Source organism: Corvus kubaryi, unplaced genomic scaffold, assembly GCF_017639235.1.
Source record: "Corvus kubaryi isolate FWS band 111438036 unplaced genomic scaffold, C.kubaryi_AGA036_p1.0 37398, whole genome shotgun sequence".
Lineage (NCBI taxonomy): Eukaryota > Metazoa > Chordata > Aves > Passeriformes > Corvidae > Corvus > Corvus kubaryi.
Window position 1 is genome coordinate 4734644 of NW_024581137.1, and position 21897 is coordinate 4756540.

The 21897-nt window shown below is 38.3% G+C and overlaps 1 protein-coding gene across 3 annotated transcripts in view; it reads right to left on the reverse strand.

Annotated features, from left to right (window-relative positions):
* The window catches only part of VPS41 (VPS41 subunit of HOPS complex), a 114305-nt gene that overhangs the window by 45936 nt on the left and 46472 nt on the right, over window positions 1-21897 (reverse strand). For all 3 annotated transcript variants that reach the window (XM_042042889.1, XM_042042890.1, XM_042042888.1), the window contains exons 5-9: window positions 21786-21860; window positions 16139-16201; window positions 14915-14980; window positions 4310-4429; window positions 408-554 (exon numbers count right to left, since the gene is read on the reverse strand). In XM_042042889.1, coding sequence (XP_041898823.1) covers window positions 408-554; window positions 4310-4429; window positions 14915-14980; window positions 16139-16201; window positions 21786-21860 — 471 coding nt within the window. The remainder of the gene's footprint in view (window positions 1-407; window positions 555-4309; window positions 4430-14914; window positions 14981-16138; window positions 16202-21785; window positions 21861-21897) is intronic.

The window sequence follows — 21897 nt, forward strand, 5'->3', positions numbered from 1 at the left end:
TCATGCAGCTGTTTTAGCAGCTGCAACCTCCTCAGCCCCCAAAGCAATCCCCTCCAACAATATCTCATGGTAAGTTGTTCTTCCTTAATGTTAATCAAAAGAAATGAATTCAACAACACACTAAAAGCTTTCAGAAGACGAAATCCCTCCAAGGCACACAGGAGTGAAATGTCCCTGAGGATTACATTCACTGCATGCTCTCACACAGAGACCTATGTGACCGCTGGGTGCCTATCACTCCACCTCCTCATGAGGGTCAGTCCAATGACATTTCTACAGCAGCAAGAGTTCTGAACACTAGTCAAACCAAATTCTATTTTTTTTGATTGTCTTTACTTTTCAGAAACAATCCTCTGTTTGTCTGTGATAACAGCAAGCATTTATTACAAAGACAGGTATAATTGCACCTTTACTGAATTTCCCCAGCCAATAATCAGCGTTAAATTATCCTTCCAGCAAAGGCTGCAGGGATACATATCTGGGCGAAGGCTTATGTCATCTCGAGGCACATTGGTAATTCTTTGCTTGGAGATCATGTCAAGTATCTTCACGCCCTGAAAGTTTAAAAACAAGAGAACTTTATTCAGTATGACAAACTCCTGCTCACCATTTTGTACGCTAAGGCAGTCAGAGCAGTTTATGGCATAAATTTCAGAGCAGAGCTGAGTGTGCCAACAGAAAAAAACTGTTGATACAAAAACCCACCTAATCTAGGAGGTGACAAAAGGAGTAAAGGGATCAGAGTAATTTAGATATTTTAAATTCACATGCCAAATAAAAAGACATAATAAGTAAATGAGTGACAGACTAGCAATTCTAGTCATGAACCAGTTTGGCTTATTAGGCTGGTGCTACTCCTGGAGAAATAAAAAGAATCCCAGCTTTTTCACAACAGCCCCAGTAGAGACACAGAAATTTCCACCTTGGAAAAAGAAAAGCAACAGCTCATTAAGATAAATAAATTCAATCTCAAGATATGCATTTCTACTTATATTAAAACAGAAAAGCAAGCATATTTAAACAATGCTTGCTTTTGTATGCTGTGATTTTTTTACTCCCTTCTCAGGAAATCTCCTAAACTAACAGAACAAAAAGTTAAAAACCAGGAAGATTAAAGTCATTTGAGAGACGGAGGAAAAAAAGAACCAATAATTAGATCTTTTTCACGTCATTTAGACAAGGTAAGCTATAACCTTTCCAATAGCAGAATGGAAATTAATTTCATGTTAAGTAATGACTTGTTCTTGGTAATTTAAAACAAAAGTCTCTAAAATAAAACATTTTAGTAGGGACTTCTTTTCTGCTCACAGAGCTTAGAGAGTGAGTCTTCAAATCACAGAAAAGGGGATGGAGAAGACCTTGAAAGGTCAGAATCCATGATGCCATGCCATGTCAGGATTTTGTTGGGGTTCCTCCCCCCCGGCGTGGAGTCTGGGGGGAGGGGACCCTGGAGTAGAGGCATGGCCTACGGGGTCTCCCTGCTCCCTCGTCACATGTACCCTAATCCTGTTCCCCATTGGTTATTTTGTGTTCCCCTGTCCAGGAAGGACCCTGGTTGCCCCATGACTGCTCAGTTCTTCGGCAGTCCCACAGCCATGTGGCTGGAGAATAAAGATCTCTGAAACTTCTATCAAGAATCGGTCCCTATTTCTTTCCACGGGCCTCGCTGTCTGATGCATGTTGCAGAAATCCCTACTGCAACAGGATTTTCCTAGTGGCAAAACTGATTTAGAAGATTCCCCTGCCTATTTCTGTTTCCTATACTGTGAGTTTCTATGTTCCCAGCTGTACAAATACACTGACACAACTGTTTAAAAGTCATGGGTGGGGCACAGTCTAAGCCAGGTTTTGCCTTTTTTTTTTTCAAATCACAAGGAACAGTAAGTGGTATGAGGGTGGGTGAAAGGGTTTTTTTTCAGTGATTTTTGTCACTGAAGAACTGTGAGCATGGAACACACTTCTACTGGCATCTCATCAGCTAGCAGACATCAAGGTTTCAAAAACAAAAAACCAAACAACAACTCACACATAGCATCTGCAACATACAGAGCCCAGATCTCTAGGTAACGTAAGCAAGGTTCTTATGCTTTGTGTTTTCTAAGCTCTTCTGACAAAATTTTTAATCTTGCTTGAATTGCATTTTAATAAAGTTGCTTTTTATAAATCTTACTACTTTGTCTTCAAGGATGATTTTCAGTGACCCGTATCACACCTTCTGTTTTTCTACATGGCAGCAAATCTTATATGGGATAGACCAGCTCATGTTTAAAGTGGCTTTCAAACCAAGGATCCTCTTTGGCTGTAAGTGTTGAGAGACAGTTGTTTAATATAGTAAGTTTTACATAAGAGTAAGATATTTAGAGTTATATCATGTGATATAGTATGCTCTTTGCTTAGGTTTACTTGCTTAGCGTGAGTAGCTGAATTTTTTTGAAGTCTTAGGCTGTAAACTGTGAACTTACACCTAGATATGATTTTGGCTGGCAATTAATTATTAATTTTTCTTCTTAGTAGCTGGTACAGTGCTGAGTTATGGATTTACTGTAAGGATAGTGTTGATGACTCACTGATGTTTTAGTTGTTGCTATGTAATTTGCTCTGCCCATGAGCAGGTGCACAAGTAGTGAGCAAGGAGTCAAAAGGGGCACCTGTCAGCTCTTTGGAGCTGCCCACAGTAAAAGGACTCCAGTCCTTGCAGTTAAAGTCTGGGGTGGTGTGTATGTGACTCCTTGAATGGCGTGAGAATGCTTGGGCAGTGGCTTCTCCTCTAACAGGTATGGCATTTGCGCTATGAACTGAAAGGACTTCCACAGTCAACTTCCTATCATGAAGGAGCTAAAACCTGTCCAAATGGGAGTCCAGCAGCCAAATGCCTCTAAGGATTTGGTCCTCAGATGTCTCAGTTTGTAAAACTTGTGCTATTAGCCATGCAGGAAGAAGAGGGCATAGCAGCAAATATGGGTTATCTATGCATCTGGAAAGCAGAATTAGACCTTGACTAAATATAAAAACTAGGTAACCAAGCACACACAGTAAGAAGCAAGGCTATAAAGACTTTCTCTGATTTTGAAAAAAAGAAGTGTAACACAAAACCTTGCTAGAGAACGGAGTTTAAAAAGTTAAAGGGGAAGGGAAAGGGCAATAACCAAATATATTAATCTTTTGGAGGAGGTAATTTCATTTTTCTTTGAAAGATAGGCCCTGACCATGGCTTTTTGTCTCTGACAGATGGCTCTCAATGTTTTATTAGTATTCTGTGTTCTGATTGGCACATCATCTCTAGGGATAGCTCTCATCCTATCCATCCCCCGCATATACCTAGAATATGTATTTAATTGTATGGCTCTGAAAAGAACAAAACCTTCAAAAAACCTAATGTTATATCAATCAAGCCCTCCATGAAGTTTCCATTCTAAGAGAGTTATTAAAGGAAGCAAATAAACAAAGGTCCACCTCTAACAATTTCACATCAAACTGGTTTTGAAAGATAGAAAAGAACAATGGCTTTAAAATATTTTAATAAATGCTTCCCTTTAGGATGGAAAAACAATAGAAGAAAAAAAAAGCTAGTGTTTCAGAAGTAGAAGTACTTTCACCGTATTTTAAAAAATACTTTGGAATTTAGACATGATACACACTTAAAAACATATCCCTCACTGCTCAAAACATAGAGCCGTCAATTAGATATACAGTGATAGGTGAAATGCAACACTCAGAATGAACGCAATGGTTTCCTATAAAATTACACTTAGCACAAAAGGGGCCTATTTTCTCCTAAGTCTAACTTTTTCTAGTGGCCTAACAAAATGAGAAATTATTACTATATTTTTTTATAATCTGCAACATTGAAAGTGCATGTAATAATGTCATTTCAGTACAAATTACAAAATCCAGACAGTTTACTTTTTTTCAGGGGGTGGCAGGGAGTGGAGATACTTTATTATTTATATAAAGAAGAATTACATTGGCATTCCTTCCTTGGTTTGCTTCAATAAAGTGCACTAATCAAAATTCTAATTAGCAATAGTGTGCAGTAGTGACCACCACAGTGGTATGTAGAGCTACTTTCCTAATTTCTTCAGAAGTGGCAATCATATTGGAGAACTCTGACTAACCAGCACGAAACAATGGAAGAAATTTCTACCAAGAAATGACATATAAACCACCATCCTTCAATGCCTTTTGTACCCAATTCTACAAATGCACAGATTTTCAATTGAATATTTTGGCAATTAGCATTGAAAAATTTCAATAATCAGTGCAACACAGAGATATTTTTGTTCATGTAATGGAGGTGAAAAATACTTACCATATTATTAGCCCAAGCAATTAAGTGTCCTCTCCATTTTACATTTCTTATATTTCCTTCTCCTTCATGTAAAACTGAAGGCTTCCATCTATTCATCCACCCTCTTTCATATAACAGCAACTATGAAGAAGTGAAACAATAAATATTTCTGTGACACAGTGCAGTATGCAAACATGGGAATTATTTTTTCTTCATTATTCCATACTCTGTTTGCATTTAAGGGCAATGAAAAATACACACCTATCACAAAACAAAAGCAAATACAATCAAACATTTTGATATAGTATATGTACATCAAGCATCTTGTATATTACAGAATTCCAGTTAAGTTTCAATAATATTAAGAGGAAAGCCTTTCATCAAGTTTCTCCAAAGAATAGTAATTATAATTATTTACCTTTTAAAGATAAAGAAATTAAGGTATTTCAGAACCTAAGCCTACAGCACTAGTGACAACACTTCAGAAAATTGGTAAAGAAACCAGGTCACCTCACGATCTCGAGATCCAACAGTCTCGTCATAGGCTGCTTACCGCCAAAAAAACTAGGTAGTCAAAGAAAATTATCAAAGATACCCAAGCCTGTGACCTTTTTCTTGGCTCCATGCAGAACTACACAGCCTTCCATAGGGGTCTAGAGATGTTGTGTTTTAGTCCCACATCTGCAAACTGCACTGTACCACAAATGCTGCTGATTGTAAAACTTGTGTCATTGGTAATCCCAGGTTCTGCAACTAAGGAAGGTATTTTAGAATATCTAAATACATAAGAGTTGTTATAAGATGCTTTTCAGCAGCAAAGAAAAACCCATCTACATGCAGAAAGTCTGCACAGAAAGACAGTCCAACTGGTTGGTTGGAGCATGGTGCTAATAACACCAAGGTCGCAGGTTCAATCCATTTATGGGCCATTCACTTAAGAGCTGGACTTGATGACCCTTGTGGGTCCCTTCCAAATCAGAGTATTCTGATTCTGTATGTCTCAGAAAGTTATTTAATAGGATTACATGGAATCACTCTGAGAGATGCGAAGTGCAGCACTTGGAGGGGATACCTAAGTCAGGAGCCGAAGCATCTACAGAGACCACACTCTAAGGTATCAGCCCTGCTAACTTTCGCATGAGTACACCCACATATGGACATATGCACAACCTGGACCTGAGCTCACACCTCACACTGGAAGGTGTGAAATAGCTGCCTGCAAAGATTTCTACCACGCTAAAACCCAAATGGAGTACTCTTGTTGCTAATATTTCCTGTCTAAGATCCAACTGTACTCACTTTTTTATATATGGTTTCCCGCCACTTGTATTTGGATAAATACGCCAAATGTTAGGATACTAGTTCTTTAAAACTAGATCTTTTAGCAAAATACGAGATTTTAACGGCAATTATCAGACTGCCTCTCTCTCCTACTAAAGCCAGCAGATGGCACCAGAAGACAAGTATTTTCTCCAAGAGTTTAAAGCAAGCACCAGGTAGGGTAGTCTATTGAGAAGTTTTTGTGTGAAGTGCGCTGCAGACATCAAACACAAGCAAAGTGATTTTGCGTCCTTTACATAGGTCACATGAAGGCACACCTTTTAGACAGTATAGATTTTTCTTCCCACATATGAAAAAGCTACTGAGTAACTCTCACAGAACATGTTATTTTTACAGCTACGAGGGCAAGCCACTGAAAACAGGCTAACATCTATGCTCACAAGGCAGTGCCATATGGAGGGATTTCCATTAGAAGACTGGTAGGTAGATGTTAAGCACAGGAGCAGCCCTCAGCGCAAATCAATAATCTCCACTCAGATGCTAAAGATGTCATTAAAAACTAAGTGCTATGCTAATCCAGATTTGAAAATTACTTTTTTCCTAGTTTACTAACCCCTAAAGAGAAGCTGGACAGAAGAAAAACTGCTGCTTGGATGCTTCTTTCAATGCCATCCAATAAAGACAGCAGCAAAATATATGGTATTTGCATTGTGACTTACTGGACAAAGATGCAAAACCTGATGTGGATGATATGAAAGGTTAAACCTGGCTGATGTCAATTATATTAATTGTACTTGGAATTTTTTCTGCTTGTGACTGAACCATGATTTAAATCAATTTATTATACTCAAGATCCAGAGCAAACCTGGTATGACACTTTGCATCTTTTTTGTTATTCATGGTTTGTGAATATCATGCCTTTTCATGATTCTTGAGTAACAAACTGCAAGGAAAAGTAAGTGATCTGAGAAAGAACTGGTAAAGACAGAAGATAATTTGAAAAATCCTTCAGTCTGTGCTCAACTCTAAGAACACAACTAAATTTTCAGACCAAGGCAGTAGAAGACAACAGGCTGATATTGCCTATAATAAGGATGTAAAATGAATCTGAATCACTGTAATACCCTGAATTCCCTGTTTCAGATCAGCAGCTGAAATAGGTCCAACACTGAGGCCAAAGGCCACTCCACACTGTGGCTTCAAAAAAATAATATATTTATTCTCAAAACATGCTTAACTAATTTATCTTCAGTGCAATTATCTGTGTGCTATTGATATATATATACTGTGATTTATTTATTATTTCTTAGAGCAATGACACCTGGAAATTGAATTTGTGAACCCAGAACTTTCCTATGTGTTTTGGAATGGTTGTCTACTGAAGGCATCTCTCTCAAAATAAGCAGACTAATTTCTTTCTTAGTCTTCATCTCCACATTGAAATGTTTATCACACCAGAAAGTAATTTAAAACTTCAAAAGAAGACATGTAAGAAGAAATCCACAGTTTCTGGAGGGGTTCTTCCTACCACCTCCCTCTCTTTTTGGTAGGGGAAAAATATTTTAGGACTTTAATTGCCATAAATCCTGTACTATGGTAGTCAGCATTCACAGTACTTATATTTCAACAGCAGCCAAAATCCCACTTTCTTGCCTTCTCTGCAATAGAGTTTGTTTTCCCCATTTTTCATTTGGCTCATAAAACTTTCTAGTCCTTTGTTACATACAATACAGTTGTGCTTAGAACACACTTCCAGTGTATCTTGCATGCACGCAATTTGATAATACAGCTAAAATAAAATAACCTTTAACTTCAAGGTCCCCACCCACACTGCTTCATAGTACATCGCAATCTTCTGCTAGCTCACTAATTATTTTGCGAGTCTTCTTAACTGCTTATGATTGTCCACCAGATCATTAAGAAAAATGACACACGGAAATGTATGACACAAGAGGATGGAGCAGGACACTTTCTGGTTCTAAATTCTCTCACCAATCTCTTGGATTAGTGAATACATCTCTTCATATCTTTCACTAACAGGAGATTAGTCTCCACCTAAAATAGCTCAAAACTCTGTTTTAGAGTGCATCTGCTAAAGAGAATAGAGTGCTTGGATTTAATGCAGCCTGTCATGCAATTAGCATTAACACTAATTACACGTAATCCCGGTCTTATACTATGTACAGGAATTCCCGATCCTCTGAACAAAGAGGTGAATGATTGCAGCTTTGGTAGTATCAACATGGTGAAGTAATTCAATTTAATGTATTCTCATTACCAATTACTAGCTTCAATATACTGAAATAAAAGATGTCTGTTCTCACAGAAATTTCAAAGGAAACACACTTTTACCGATGCCTAGCATCACTACTTTGTTTCAACATAGCCTTGTTGGAGGTTAGGGTTTTCCCTTTTGTTTTTCTTTCCCTTAAGGAATTTCCACCCATTTTGGTGCTACGGAACTATAACGACCAGGTACTTAAGAAACAAAAGAAGTTGCCAAACTCACGGGAGGAGGGCATCTGGCTGCACTTCTGTTATCTGAGGGTTTCTCTCTGAGGGGCAGAGATACTCGAGAACTGGGCTGGGGAAAAGAGGGCTGGGGCAGCTATTACTTTTCTTGCCTCTTGGCTTCTGAGGAGGACGGTGGGAACTGCTGCTTGGGGGAGGGAATTCGCTGCCATCGCCAGAGCCCAGCCCGGTCCTGCTTGGGCTGTGGGGTGAGCCTTTGCTCGTGACAGCAGCCACTGAACTGGGACCTTATCAACACCCTACCTCACCAAACAAAGGACCCTTCACCATCTGCTCAGGTGCCTCAGGGGAAACCCTGGGATCCCCGAGCCCCCTCCCCTCCAAGGGAGTCTCTCCTGGCCGTGTTCAGGAGCCGGGCTGCCGCTGCCCAGCCCTGCCGTTTCTCTGCCACTGCTCCGGGTTTTTTGCCACACTACAGCCATGCACCCCCGGCCAGCCGGGACACCCCGCGGCTCCTGCCACAGCTGCCGAGTGTCTGATGTATCTCGTCTACCACTCTGAGACTTTGCTCATCCCTGCCTTCCCAGCTTGCTACTCTGAGGTTCCTGCTACAGCTCCTTTTGCTGTCCAGAGGGGGCACGAGGATCAGCTTCCCTTGTGACTTCCTAAAGGAAGCCTCTTTTCCCTCCCTCTCGCCACCCGAGCCGCCATTACCCGTGTGGACAGGTGGCTGAGCTCGCGCCACAGCGCCCCCTGCAGCCGCGGGGGAATCACCGCACCTGCCCTGCCCGGCCGGGAGCCACCAGCGCCCCTGCCGGCTGTGGCCGTGACTGCAGCAAAGGGGAAAGGGCCTGACAGCCGAGAGAAGGCTGGGACTGGGTTTCTGGTTTCGTTTGTTGTTGCTGCCGTTGTTGTTGTTTGTCTTGTTATACATACTAGTAAAGAACAGTTATTCCTTTTCCCATATCTTTGCCTGAAAGCCCCTTAATTTCAAAATTATAACAATTTGGAGGGAAGGGGGTAATATTTTCCATTCCAAGGGAGGCTTCTGCCTTCCTTAGCAGACACCTGTCTTTCAAACCAAGACACGCCTTCTATGTAAAGATTTGAAGAAGTTTTAGTGAAGTGAAGAAAAAAAGGCTTAAACTGCAATTTGTAACTGAAGAGCCACTTTTCACTTCCTTACTGCAGAACTGTTGGATTAGTTTTTATTTCACAAAATTAAAATTAGGAAAAAAGTCCCTTTTAAGGGACAAGTAATTTCCTTGTCCTATCCTTTGTCTAAGTGTGAAGATAAGCCTACCTGTGGCATTTGTCCCGTGTTTTGGCACCTCTGTCACCACTTTCACCTCAGCTAGGCAAGACCACAAAACCTAAGATGCTATTTCCATGGTTACAAGTCATCACTAGAGCTAGTTATTGTTTTCAGCATAAAACCAGTATTTACCGACACAGCCAAGATTAACAGATACCAGAGAGTAACACAGAACAGCATGCTGCATGAAGACTTACTGTTTAATAGTTCATCCCTAGGAAAACATATAGCAGCAATAAAAAATTGCACTTTCTATTTGAAACAGACGATGGACTGGATGAGCTCAAACAAGGCAGAGAATAATGTAAGCCTCAAGCTTTCAGCTGAAGATGAGCTTTCAAGATTTCGTCACAAAATGTTGTCTAAGCAGCTGGGGTGTGAACAGAGAGGAGGGCAGCGAGTGCAGTCAAGGGAAATCAAGCAAGGAGGCAGAGGCAGACAGCAGCATCGGGAGGTTATGCGATGGCAACAGTGAGAGATGAAACAGGAGCTACTGCTGTAGTTCATGGACAGAGAAGCTAGAAATTTTGAGATACTTAATACAAACAAATGCCATTGGACTTTTATTAGGCTTCACTTTTAATAACTCAACTGTCACATTCCAGCTGTTGCCTATTCACAAAGAGCTACAGAATTAACACCTTGAAAAGCAAATCCTGCAGTCTTGCAGGCAGAGACATACATTTCATATACTTAGATCCTCTTTGCTTGCCACCTCAAGCAATGAAAAAAAGGGTTCTACACAGACATTTGCAAAATACACAACTATGGATTACATGCACATAGGACTAAGATCCATTCACTTTACACAAACCAAATTTATTACAGCACAAGGAGAATTTTTGTTTCAGTGATAAAGAAGAAGTGCATATCCAAATACCCACAAAGAAGAAATGTAAGCAAAAAAAATATGCTTATTAAGCAAACAGGACATACTACATATCAAAGTCCCATCTGCTCAATAATATGGGATACATCTGGGCATTATACATTGCAGCAAGGACATCGCAGACCGGTATTATTGTGGTTTGCTTGCTGCTACAGTTTGTTTCCTACTTATGATAAATTATCCAATGCATGGACAGAAATTGCCATAGTATTTACTCCTTTTTCACTTAAATCAGACCTTTGAGTATTTACTGACTGACATTTTGTAGCTTACAAAGCAATCTGCCTTTCTTGTCTGGTACTCTTCTACCCAACATAATGCCAAACAGCTGACTATCTGCTTTCTAAAAATGGACTGTGCTGCAAACAGCATCCTGACAATTTAATAATTAGTCGAAGTAGTTCAGTTATTATGAAGTACATGTCAGAGGGTTCAGAGGTAAGGTCATCTACTTACTCACCACGCAAAGTGCATCTGCTGACACTAAAAAGCAACAATTAAAAAAAAAATCTGAGATACTCCTTGGCAGACTTGACTTTAACATACAAATTCCACTACCCCTAACAGCAGTCACAGATCCCCAAGAATGCTGTTTCTCTTCCCATTTGTGCACCGTTTGCAATCACCATCCTTTCTCTGTGTATGTTGTTGCTCCATCTGGAGTGGAAAGAAATTTAGACTGTCTTGTTTTGCATCTCAGGTAGAAGGTACCATGGGTCCAGGCCAGGATTCTGACACTGAAATAGTTTTTTTTTTTTTTCTTTTTAAAATGAGAAATTTGCCCCAGGTAACACTAAGTTCTCCCTGCTTTTATAAAAGACAAAGAAAAAAAGAGTCTTATGTTTAAACACCAGCACTGATATGTTTAAATGTTAATCCTGGGAGGATAAGTGGGACAAACATGATCAGACACACCTGTATTCAAAAACGAGTTCTTATAATGTATCTTCTCCAGCAATAGAAACACATACAATATTAAAAAATGTTTTTAAATATATATATATATTTCCTATATATATATATATATACACAAACACACACATATATATATGTATTAAAAACCCCATGAATATATTATATAGATACAGACACAGATAGATATATAGAGATGAGACTGTTGACAGTCACAGGGTAAATCTGCAGTTTTATTTTGGTTCTCTAGCCCTTAAAATGGTTCAGATTGGATATGCAAATCAATACTTATTATACAAATCATATGTCCTAGGCAAATGAGGAGACCCATTCCTTTTGAATATTCCGTATCCTTTATGATACGCAATACTCTACTCCTATAATTCAGAATACATTTGCTTAATTTGTGCTGGGTCCCCACTACCATGCTAGGCAGAGAAGCCTCAAGAAACCGCTTCATTAGCACACATTCAGCAGAGTGATTCAATCATTTCAGAGAACTCACTCTCCTAAGAATTTCACTACAAAAACCTTTGTGTCTAGTTAGTGACATTAATAGGGACGATGTCTCTGCCGAGAGAGTAATCTCAACTTGTCCTGCTCGCCTAAGTTATCGTTACATAAGACACAGTAACTGATACCTTGACTTTGGAACTGAAATAATCTTCAGTCTTCTTTCTTTGTTAGTTCTGTCTTTTTAACCCTCACAACATAATGGGTACTTGAACTTCACAATAACATTCATTTAGTTGATGTATTGGGAAAGACCAGCACTCTAACAGTTAAATCAAGAACACCTTGTTTTCAGCTTTACCACCCTCATTTAGTTGGCTTTTACCCTGTTATTTTTTGAGATTAGACCCTTTTTTAAAAGGTAGAAGGTTATGGCCTTCAATAGCACAGTATTTGTCTTTTCCCTTGCTTTGAAGCTCTATTGTCTGCTTTGGACAGAAATGCCCTGTTATTTACAATATACAGTATCATCATTTCAGGGTTACTATCATCTGCCAAATCTGCACAATGGAGCTATGGTTAATTGCAGAGATCAGGAGGGGGATAGGGAAGCACCTTCTTTTAGTACGGTACCTAATGCTTCTCACTGCAAGAGTGTCAATTTCCACAGTACCTGTCTTATTTCTAGGCACATATAATATTCATTCACTAAAAAAATGTGTGAAATAGGCTTTTCCAACCCAAAACAGAAGGCAATGATATTATCTCAAGCTTAATAGAAGTTATTTTCTTTTAAAAACTAGTGTTCTAGTAAGCAAACAATTTAAATAGGTTAATTAGTTCATAATACATTTTAGAGAAAAGCTTCTCTACATGCCTACTTAAGCAAAGTTAAGCAACCATATAAACATATGCACAGTAGAGCTTACAACAATTCACAATGATTACCCCAGTTACCCCAGGGAGCACTGCTCTGAAGTCAGCTTTAGGTCAGGCTGAGCTTCTAAGACATAGCAAACCCCAGTATTACACAGCCAATTCACCCAAGTTCCAGACATCCACCTGTGCAGGGAACTGAGGACCTGCACTGTGCATCCCTGAAGCATGTCGCTAGGGTTTTTTTCCCCCTTCTGTCTCTAGAACATTTCCAGGATGCCCTGCAGAGGATTTTGGAATGGAAAAGTATATTTTTTACACATTTTATATTGTTATGAAGAATATTTTTCTAAAAAAATAAAGGAGAAGCAAACAAAAAGCCCCACTAAACTTTAAAAATGCTTATATATATTATGTCACTATTCCCAGAAACCAAAAACAAAGACAGACCCAGCAAGCCTTGGGATTAAGAGTTCACATGATATACACTATGTTTTTTTAATGCACCTCAGGCAAGGAGCATAGCATGAGAGAGCTTTAAGCAAAGCTTTTCTCTTATGTTTGATCCAAAATGAGGATACTCTTACTGTTACCCTTACTTTGGTGTGGATGAGGACAAAGGCAACATGCCTCCCACCACTACCAGCTATCAGGGATGAAGTCACTGTATACATGCAAAGGCTAAAAGTGCACAGACCTCAGGAGCCACAGGAGGACCTGTCCCCCTCCCTGAAGGAGCTCCCCCAACTGCACAATCTCCAGACACAGGGAGAGAGAGGTGAGGTCCACAGCCTGAGGCTGTATGCTTCAGCCTGCTTCTCCTCACTCTTGTGTTCAGCTCCCCGTTGCCTGCTGCCTCCATACTACTCTTCGACTTTATAGTTAAGGAGAGGTGTAAATGTTCAGGAAAAAAAAAAAAAGAAGAAGTAGCTATATTAGCAGGTGGAATTTAGCTTCCTGAATTTTCAAAAAGCATTTTGTTGTTGTTTTTATAAAAAAAGTACATATGCTCCTCTTGGAGGAAAGGAGAGAAGGGGAAAGGTTTCTACCACAAGGCTAGAGGTTTTATTTGTTGGTTTTGTGTACCAATAAAATCAAATTACAGATGTCAAGGGACATTTGTTTCAATGCTAAATACCTTATGTTAAGATGTCAATTAAAGGTTTTCTAAGGAGGAAAGTTCCTCAGCAAAGCACAAATGTATTAAGAATGAGTATACCATTCCCCAGAGGACAGAATATAAAACAACCTGTCAAGTAATCAAAGATAACCAAAGAGAATGTGTTAACTCCCTGATGTTTTTTTCTGTTTGGCATCAGGTGAATGCAAGATCTTTTACCACCTGACGGAGCCCCGTTCTATTAATTCCTTGCTTCTCTCTTTTCATGCCCCTTTTATCAGCACTAAAAAGCTTCACAAACTGGTGGCTGACACAGAGACACACTGACTGTGCATTACTTTAAGGACAACACCAACTTCTACCAGACAGAAAAAGATGTCAAGCACACACGCCACTTAAATAAATAAAGCACAGTTATGCTTTGAAACATATTGAACTGTTAATGAAAATTAAGATGTATTCAGCACTAGAAGTCTGTAGTTCTTACATGCTGGTAAGAGAGAGCAATGGCATTTAGTTTGATGCATCTATGAGGATTGTTCATCCTTAATTCGTAACAGAAGGCAACAGAAAATTCCATGAACTCAAGAAACTGTTCCAAATAAAACTTTTCATATTTTGACTGAAAATATGCAATGTGATGTGATATAAGGTACTTGTAGGACCTGGAAACAGCTGCAATTTGGAAGCCAGAATTGTATCCTACACTAATAAGACACTTAATGCACATTTAAAACACCAACTGATCCAAATAGAAGACTACCTATCTGTATAGAGATATAAGTGCTTAGAATGGGGTGAGCTCTACTATACCAAGAACTCCCCTTAGTTCATTTGAAAAAAAACCAACAAAACTGTTCACCATGGACAAGAGTCGATGAAGATACTTGGGTTTATTTCCTTAAAATAAAACTCCCAACAAACAAACAAAACCCCACCCCAAAAAATCACCCACAGGTAACCGAAGATCAACATGCTTTGTAAAAGATCAGTATTAAGGTCTAACTTCTGCTCCCACTTCAACAAATTAAAACAGAGAAAATCTGGCCTAGGAAATATAAATGACTTTTTTTCAGGCTATGTAGACAGAATGGTATTTCTACTCTGAATCTCAACTTGTTGCAACATGTTTTTAACATAAAAAGTGCACTTTCTCTCCCCCTGAAATCACTTTTAATTAACAATGCTTTAGAATACAATGCGCAAAGAGAAGGAAAAAGCAGAAGTCTTTGTTCTAGGTATTAAAAGCCTTCTGAGCTATTTCAAAAGGCTATTTAAAGGTAGCCAAAGTTCATTATGACTGCTTACCTTTTTTCCTCCTGTTACAAATTGCTTGAAGTGGGATCTTACAAAATGAGGATGAACAGCAACAATCTGGGAGTGGTGGGGGAAGGGGGAAAGAGAAGATTGTGGCTTAAATAAGAGTTTACATTAAGCACCACATCACTTTTTACACTACATAACCCTTTGTCAATTATCAAGTATTACAGCTGAGTTCTTTCTCTGAAGTAAAGCCTAGTTGTTTCAGACAACTGTTTGTTTGTTTTTCCTAGAAAAGAAGAAAATTCTTCATATTATATGCTGTATGACAAGCGTGACATTGAGGGCCATGTTACACTGAATAGCTACTTTTCTGTATAGCAGGCAGCAGAATTAGGACCAAACAGAACAGGACTGTTGTGAGCAAGAGTTACCCCAATTAAATCTGGTCTGGGTCTGCCTGCACACATACCTCAGCCCTGTCAGAGGACAACACTGTGTAGTATCTTACACAGTCTCTTTGCCTTATGTGTTACATGTCAAGTGTGGAGATCCAGCTGTACGAGCAGTGAAGGCACTAGGAGGCAAGCAAGTCGCATCTGGCATGCGTGAAATGTTAATGATCTCATTCCTTTTCCCCCCCCCCCCGGGGGGCCCCCCCCCCCGCTCTAAAGAGCAGCTGCAACATTGAAGACACCAAGTAGCAAAACGCAAACATTTACGCGCATCACCTTTTCTCCTGCAAGAAATGTTTCTTGTTAAGAAGTACTATGTTCTCCCATAGACCTACTAGAGGTCCTTTTTTCAACAGCCAGGCAGACAAACTTCTCTAAAGCCGAGTTAAACTCAAGTTTTCCCTTCAGATAGGATACATCAATATCACTGCCCATTGCCTTATTTTGAGGCAGGTTTAATGGATATGAACTGGTTCCAAAATATTGACCTCACATTTAGCAGAACCCTCAGAATTTGTATCACAAATCTACAAAGAAATATATTGGGATGGGTAATGCCTGAAACAGGACAATTTCTCTTTAACTGTCCCTTTTGTATTTGAAAAAGTCAATAATACTTTTTTACAAAACCAAGATTGGCTTTCTTTCCACCTAACCAGATCAAAAGCTTTTATATTGAGATAGAAAACTATTTTCTAGTGACTTAAATAACATTGTAAGGAAGTGGTATTCCTCTTTCTCATTTAGATTGAATGTGACCTTTCTGTTATTAAAGACAGCACCACCACAATTACTAAAGATTAAAACAAGCACTTACTTTAATAGGACAGTCAAACGTTTCATGAAACTCTTCTGCTGAATATAATCCAAACACTTGCACCTGAAAAAGTGTATTGAAAACCAAATGTATTTACCTAATTTACACTGAACAATTAACACTGAAAGTAAAAACCTAACAACTAGAAGATTAATTTGAATGCTAACAGTGACATCTTTTTTCCTAAAGGAAGACACAATTAACAATTCAGAGCTATTTGATACAGCTTGGTCTTCTACTGTGACATATCTCTAATATTTGCAGCAGTACAAAAGTACTTTTGTGAATATTTTCCCTCACCATTTTTTGTGAATATTTTTTTGTTGTTGTTACAATCACAGTAAAAACTGTAAGTTCCTTTTGCTTTAGGCTGATGAAATCTGTTTAACAGATAGCAACCTAACTATGGTAAGAACAACAGAATAACATTCAGGAGAAAATAAATTAAAAATTCTTCCTTTCTGAGAAAGAATGGTAGGATTCTTTTCCCTCCAAGCAATACATGGTTTACAGAAGAAAAGAAATTTGTGACAATAAAGCAAAAGCACCCTGAAATCCAAGTCCCATATATTTCTAGGCATCCTCTCCTCCTCCCAAGCACATACAGTGCTATTTTGTTTTATTCCATGATCACTGGAAATGTCTTTCTCTGAAGAATCCTCCCTTCTCATTTATGTCATTTATATGGTATCAGTACATTTAACAGTCAGCAATGGAGTCGCAACCGTAGGCAATCAGAATATCTATCAGAATTAATCCATCTGAAGAAGCGTCAACATTGAATTTAAAAAAAAAGTTTCTACTGTCAAGAGAATTAACAGATTTCTAAAATGTTTCCTTGCCTTTAGTTCTGAACAAGTACAGAGATATCAGGTGTTTATGAAATATTATTAGACTCATATTATATGACTACAGAATAAGGTCTCTCATGATTATTTTAAGTACAACCCTCTTTTGGACTCATTTCTCTTCATTCAAAAAACAATATTCCCTTTCCTAATTCTCAGATGAGACAGTTGACAACCCAGTTCCTGAAGAATTTAGGAATAAAACGGGGCTGAAGACTTATGGCCAGGAATTAGTAACTGATTTACTAACTATGATTTCCAGAAAGAATAATAACTGGTTTGCTTTTTCATTATGTTTTTAAGACGTTTCCACCCGCTGTCAGAAGTCGTTGAAAACTCATCCCAGAAGGAATGAACACCTCTGGAAGAAGGGAGAAAAGAAGAGCATCCCATGGAGCGATCAGTGAGGAAATGTATCTGACAGCAAATCTACTTAAGAAGGCTCTCAGACAGGCTCTCATTATTTTCTGGAAAATTTTCTGGAGAAGGTAATCCCTTCAGTAACTCTGCTCTGCATGTTCAGCATTGGACTCTTAAGTTCTAAAAGACCCTTTAACCTTATTTCTTTCTTGTCATCATGATTCCTTCAGGAGGGAAAATAAAAAAATATTAGTAACAAAAAAATATAAATCCCTTTTGAGAACGACCTGAAGAATGAAGTCAGTAAATACCAGTAAAGGGCCGCAACAAGTGAGACTTAATAGCTCTAAAAAGATCAATTCAGAGGACAAGAACCCCCAAAATTCCTGCAGACAGTCAAGAAGAGAGAGTAAAAATATTAAACTTCACGGAAACTACAAGAGGAACTAAGCCATCAGCAAGGAACTAGGACATCCTTAGAGTAGCTCAAAGTTCAGCAGCCTCAGTGAAGTTAAAAACATCTAAAACCACCTCATTTCCCTCTCAAGCTTGTCTCCTGGATACATCTCCTAAGCAGCATTATCAGCTCAGTCCATTACTCATTAGTGAATATACTGCCTCTAACAACAGGCTTTAAAAATACTTCTGCATGCACTTTGTAGGGCTGAGCTACTGCTCCAAAGGATTAGAAAAATCAATATTTGGAGACTGAGATGTATCACAAAGCTGTGATTATGTAAGCCAGCCAAAGGGTTGTATTTGAATTGGACCTGGCTGTGAGCCTAGAAAACCTTTGGGCTGATGTCTAGAGGATTTTGCTTTCTGGGTTTTTGTTTCCATCAGTTGGCATATCATATTCAATACAACAGCCTACACAAAATAAGAATCAGGAAAGAGAAAACAAGACAGAGAAAAGAAAGGAAAAAGAAAAAAACCGAAAATACATGGTTAAAACATAACACTGCAAATTCTGTGAAAACAGAATCCTCAAAAATTACAAAACAGTCCTCTCAAATTAAAAGTAATTAATCAAAATCAGCAACAGTACCTTCAACATTTTCCTAATATATCACTGCATATGGCAATATGATATTTCTTTTCAAGTACGAAAACAAAACGGAGTGAGCTAAGAGGAAAAAACAACTCTGCAAAAAATACATGTTACCATGTTTACTCTAGGGACATCATCTAACAGTTATTACTTCTTAATGTCTCATATTCTTCAGAAAGAAAGTGATTCTTTTGCTATTACAAAACTATATTGGATTTATCTATTTCTACTTTCCATGCCCACTCTGTTCGTGATGCTCTTAGGCAGCTGGAAAAAGGATTTTATGATTCCACTATATGTTGCTAGTCCTGTCTGGTTTTAAATATCCAGAACCCATCACTCCAGTGAATCCAGACTTAGCTGCTTCTTTACTTCCACGTGTGGAAGAAATAACCAACCTTGAGTGATCAAAAGGCAGAAAAACAAGTCACATTTCTTGAAAAATTATCAGTGTAATACTTCATGGATATTCTTAACATTAATGCTGCTACAGGCATTAGAGATGACACTAAAATACGCAAACACATGGAGTTTCAATATAATTTATATTTCTTCATATAAAAAAAGTTACAAGCCAGAATAAGGGTGCCAATTACATTGCTCTTTTGTAATGACATGAGAGCTTTAGCAAAATCAGGAGTCAAATCCAGGTTTTTCAAGAGAATGTACAATTAACTACAGACAAAACTAACTCAAAAACCTAATCTAAAAATCTCCACAATTCTGAAGATGCAAGTCTGCTTCCTGTTCTATTTATTTGAGCACCAAAATTCTTTTACACCCTGACATTTCAATACCCAGCAGCTAAACTAGAGGGCTGGTGTTGGTTATGATTTCTGCTCCTTTCCATGCCAGTGGTGATCAGCTGTAGCTGAGTTCATTAGAAAGGAAGGTTTTTAAAGAACCAAATGTGCAGTACAGAAGAGCTGCAGTGGCTCCCAAGGCATTTGTTGGACATGTGTGACATACATGTGACAGGTTTTGACATTAGGTCTGGATGTTGACTGTCAAGAAGAGGGTCTGTACTGTGAAGAGAATTGTACTGTGCTTCTGTGCTCCCCCCCCAGTCCATATGGCTAGATCAAATCTAGTTTGAGAGTCAGAAAAAAAAAAGTAGTAAACTAAAATATATCAGACAGCAGAACGGATGTGAGGAGGAGGTTCTCATCATAAGGCCTTCCCAAATAGTTTCCATCTCTATCATATTGGATCCACTTTGATACATGAAAATGCACTCTGCTTATCGCAAAAGAGAACATATCTTCATTAATTGGTAGAACATACTTGCATCAATCCAGCTGACTCAAAATTCCCAGGCCTCTTCATTACATCTGCATTTTTATTTAAAACTGATTTAAGAAAATGAAGCTGTTTTACAGGTCTTTTCCCATGTTTATTTTTTTTTTTAGGATTTCACCACTTTCATGTATTTGATCAAGCTAATAAAGACTTTGAAACTACTTGTACAAGTGTTTTAGCTTCTTACAATATCAACACTCCTACTGTAGTAAGGAAAGGGCTATAAGGAATGTAAATTTACACTTTTGTTATGACCAGAACCTTGAAGTGCTACATTATCTGGCCAGGAATCTGCCATTTTCTGATACAGTAGCACAACATACAAGTATGTATTTTAATCAGTTTTAAGAGTGGATTATTTCAGAGACATGAGCCTTTCTGGATCATGTGGAAAGTCTAACTTCTAAAATACCCTCTCCAGATGAGTTTTTCACAAGTGTAGAATATGGTGAAGCACCAGTGTCCCTGGACTCTATGAATGCAAATATGCTGAATATTGTACTTGTGATACTCCATCCCTGTGGCTGTGGAACTACATTTTTGACTGCCTTGTATAGTATGTAATGTCACACACTGGACCCACAATAGCTATTTCACTAAATGAAGACAGAGTCACCATTTAAAGTATTGAAGTCTTTTCAAACAGAGCTACACCAGAGTAGGTATTATGGATTTTTCAGTATTTCTGAAATTAAATAAGTATATTTAATATTAGTATACAAAAAAATGTATATGGCTTGTAGTCTCCCTGCAGCACAGGTATTTTGAGTCAGTAATCCACAGTCACATCTGAGGAGCCCTTACAGCAACAGCAAGTGCTTGTTTCCCAAAACCATATGAAAACCTAAACCAGCAATGCTAGCTCAGCATTTTTACTAGCCTGCACAATTACTGACCCTTGCCTTATCTTGCTTAGACAAATAGGATACTCTTTTGTTTCACACAGGATGTAAAATTCTACAACCACTTTGATAGGCACTAATATCCCAATTACTGTGTCAAGACATCAAGATACCTCTCAGAACTAAAAGGCCTGGATACACAAACTGGCTGCCTGCCTGCTGAGGGGAAAAAAACCCTATTTGGAATGAAAAAACCCAAATGCATACAGTCTAAAGGGGCTGTTTCCCCATTTTTCCTACTGCAAAATCCAATTGTATTTTAATTTAAAGAACTTCTACTGAATGCAACATTAGGATTACCAACACTCCTCCTCCCCCAAGTCTACCGTGTAAGCAATGTTCTCCTGAGTAAGTTGGATATTGAGAAATTGTTTAAATGATTTTTAATGCACTGCGTTTGTATATGGGCACTATATTCGAAAAGAAGCTTAAATACACTCTGTGCATTAGAATTTTATCATTGAAACCAACATTAGAAAATATTGTCGTTGACTGAAAAAACAAAAAGACATTCTTATAAGTGGAAAATCAATCACCAAAACCACTAAATGTCACAGCTCAACATTCCAGAGAAGCACTGATAATTGTTAGTTATACACTACACAAATGATATATGTCCTCAGTCAAGGAAGTAGGTGCCAGTTTTTTAGGAAACTGTACATATATTGATTTTACATTTATTTAATGTGGCTGTTGTAAGACACTTTATTCTTCTGATAAACTATGATTGTTTATCAAAAGATTCTATAATTCAAGAGAAACATTCATAAAGTGTGTGAAAATGAAAACCACCAACCCACAGAAATCAAGCCCACAAAATCCAATTTTGTGGATTTATAGCAGAAAGGCATTAAACTACTGTCTTGCAGGAACAGCAGAATAGTCACTGAAGTAGAACTGGGACAGCAGTAATGATTAAGTTGACATGTCCTCTTGTCACAGCTGTTAATCAGCTTAATAGCAGTTACATTATTGACATTCTTGTAATTACTTTTCCTACAGCATATTTGTGCAAAATATATTTGACTTTAATTTTGAGTATTCAAAGGTGAGCTCAGTTCTCAACATGTATGGCCAAAGTAGTGGTGCTAAATGCAGGAATACACTCCACAGGTTATCACAATTATTCTAGTGTAAAACCAGGACTACGTGTTACCTCAGCAAATATATAAATAGATTTGTTGTACCTTGCCATCTTCTGAGCAAACACCCATGTGCTCTCCACTTTCATCCAGGCTGATCTGATTTATCTTTACTGGGCTCTAGATAAAGAAAATAAAGAAAAAATACTTTTAAAGT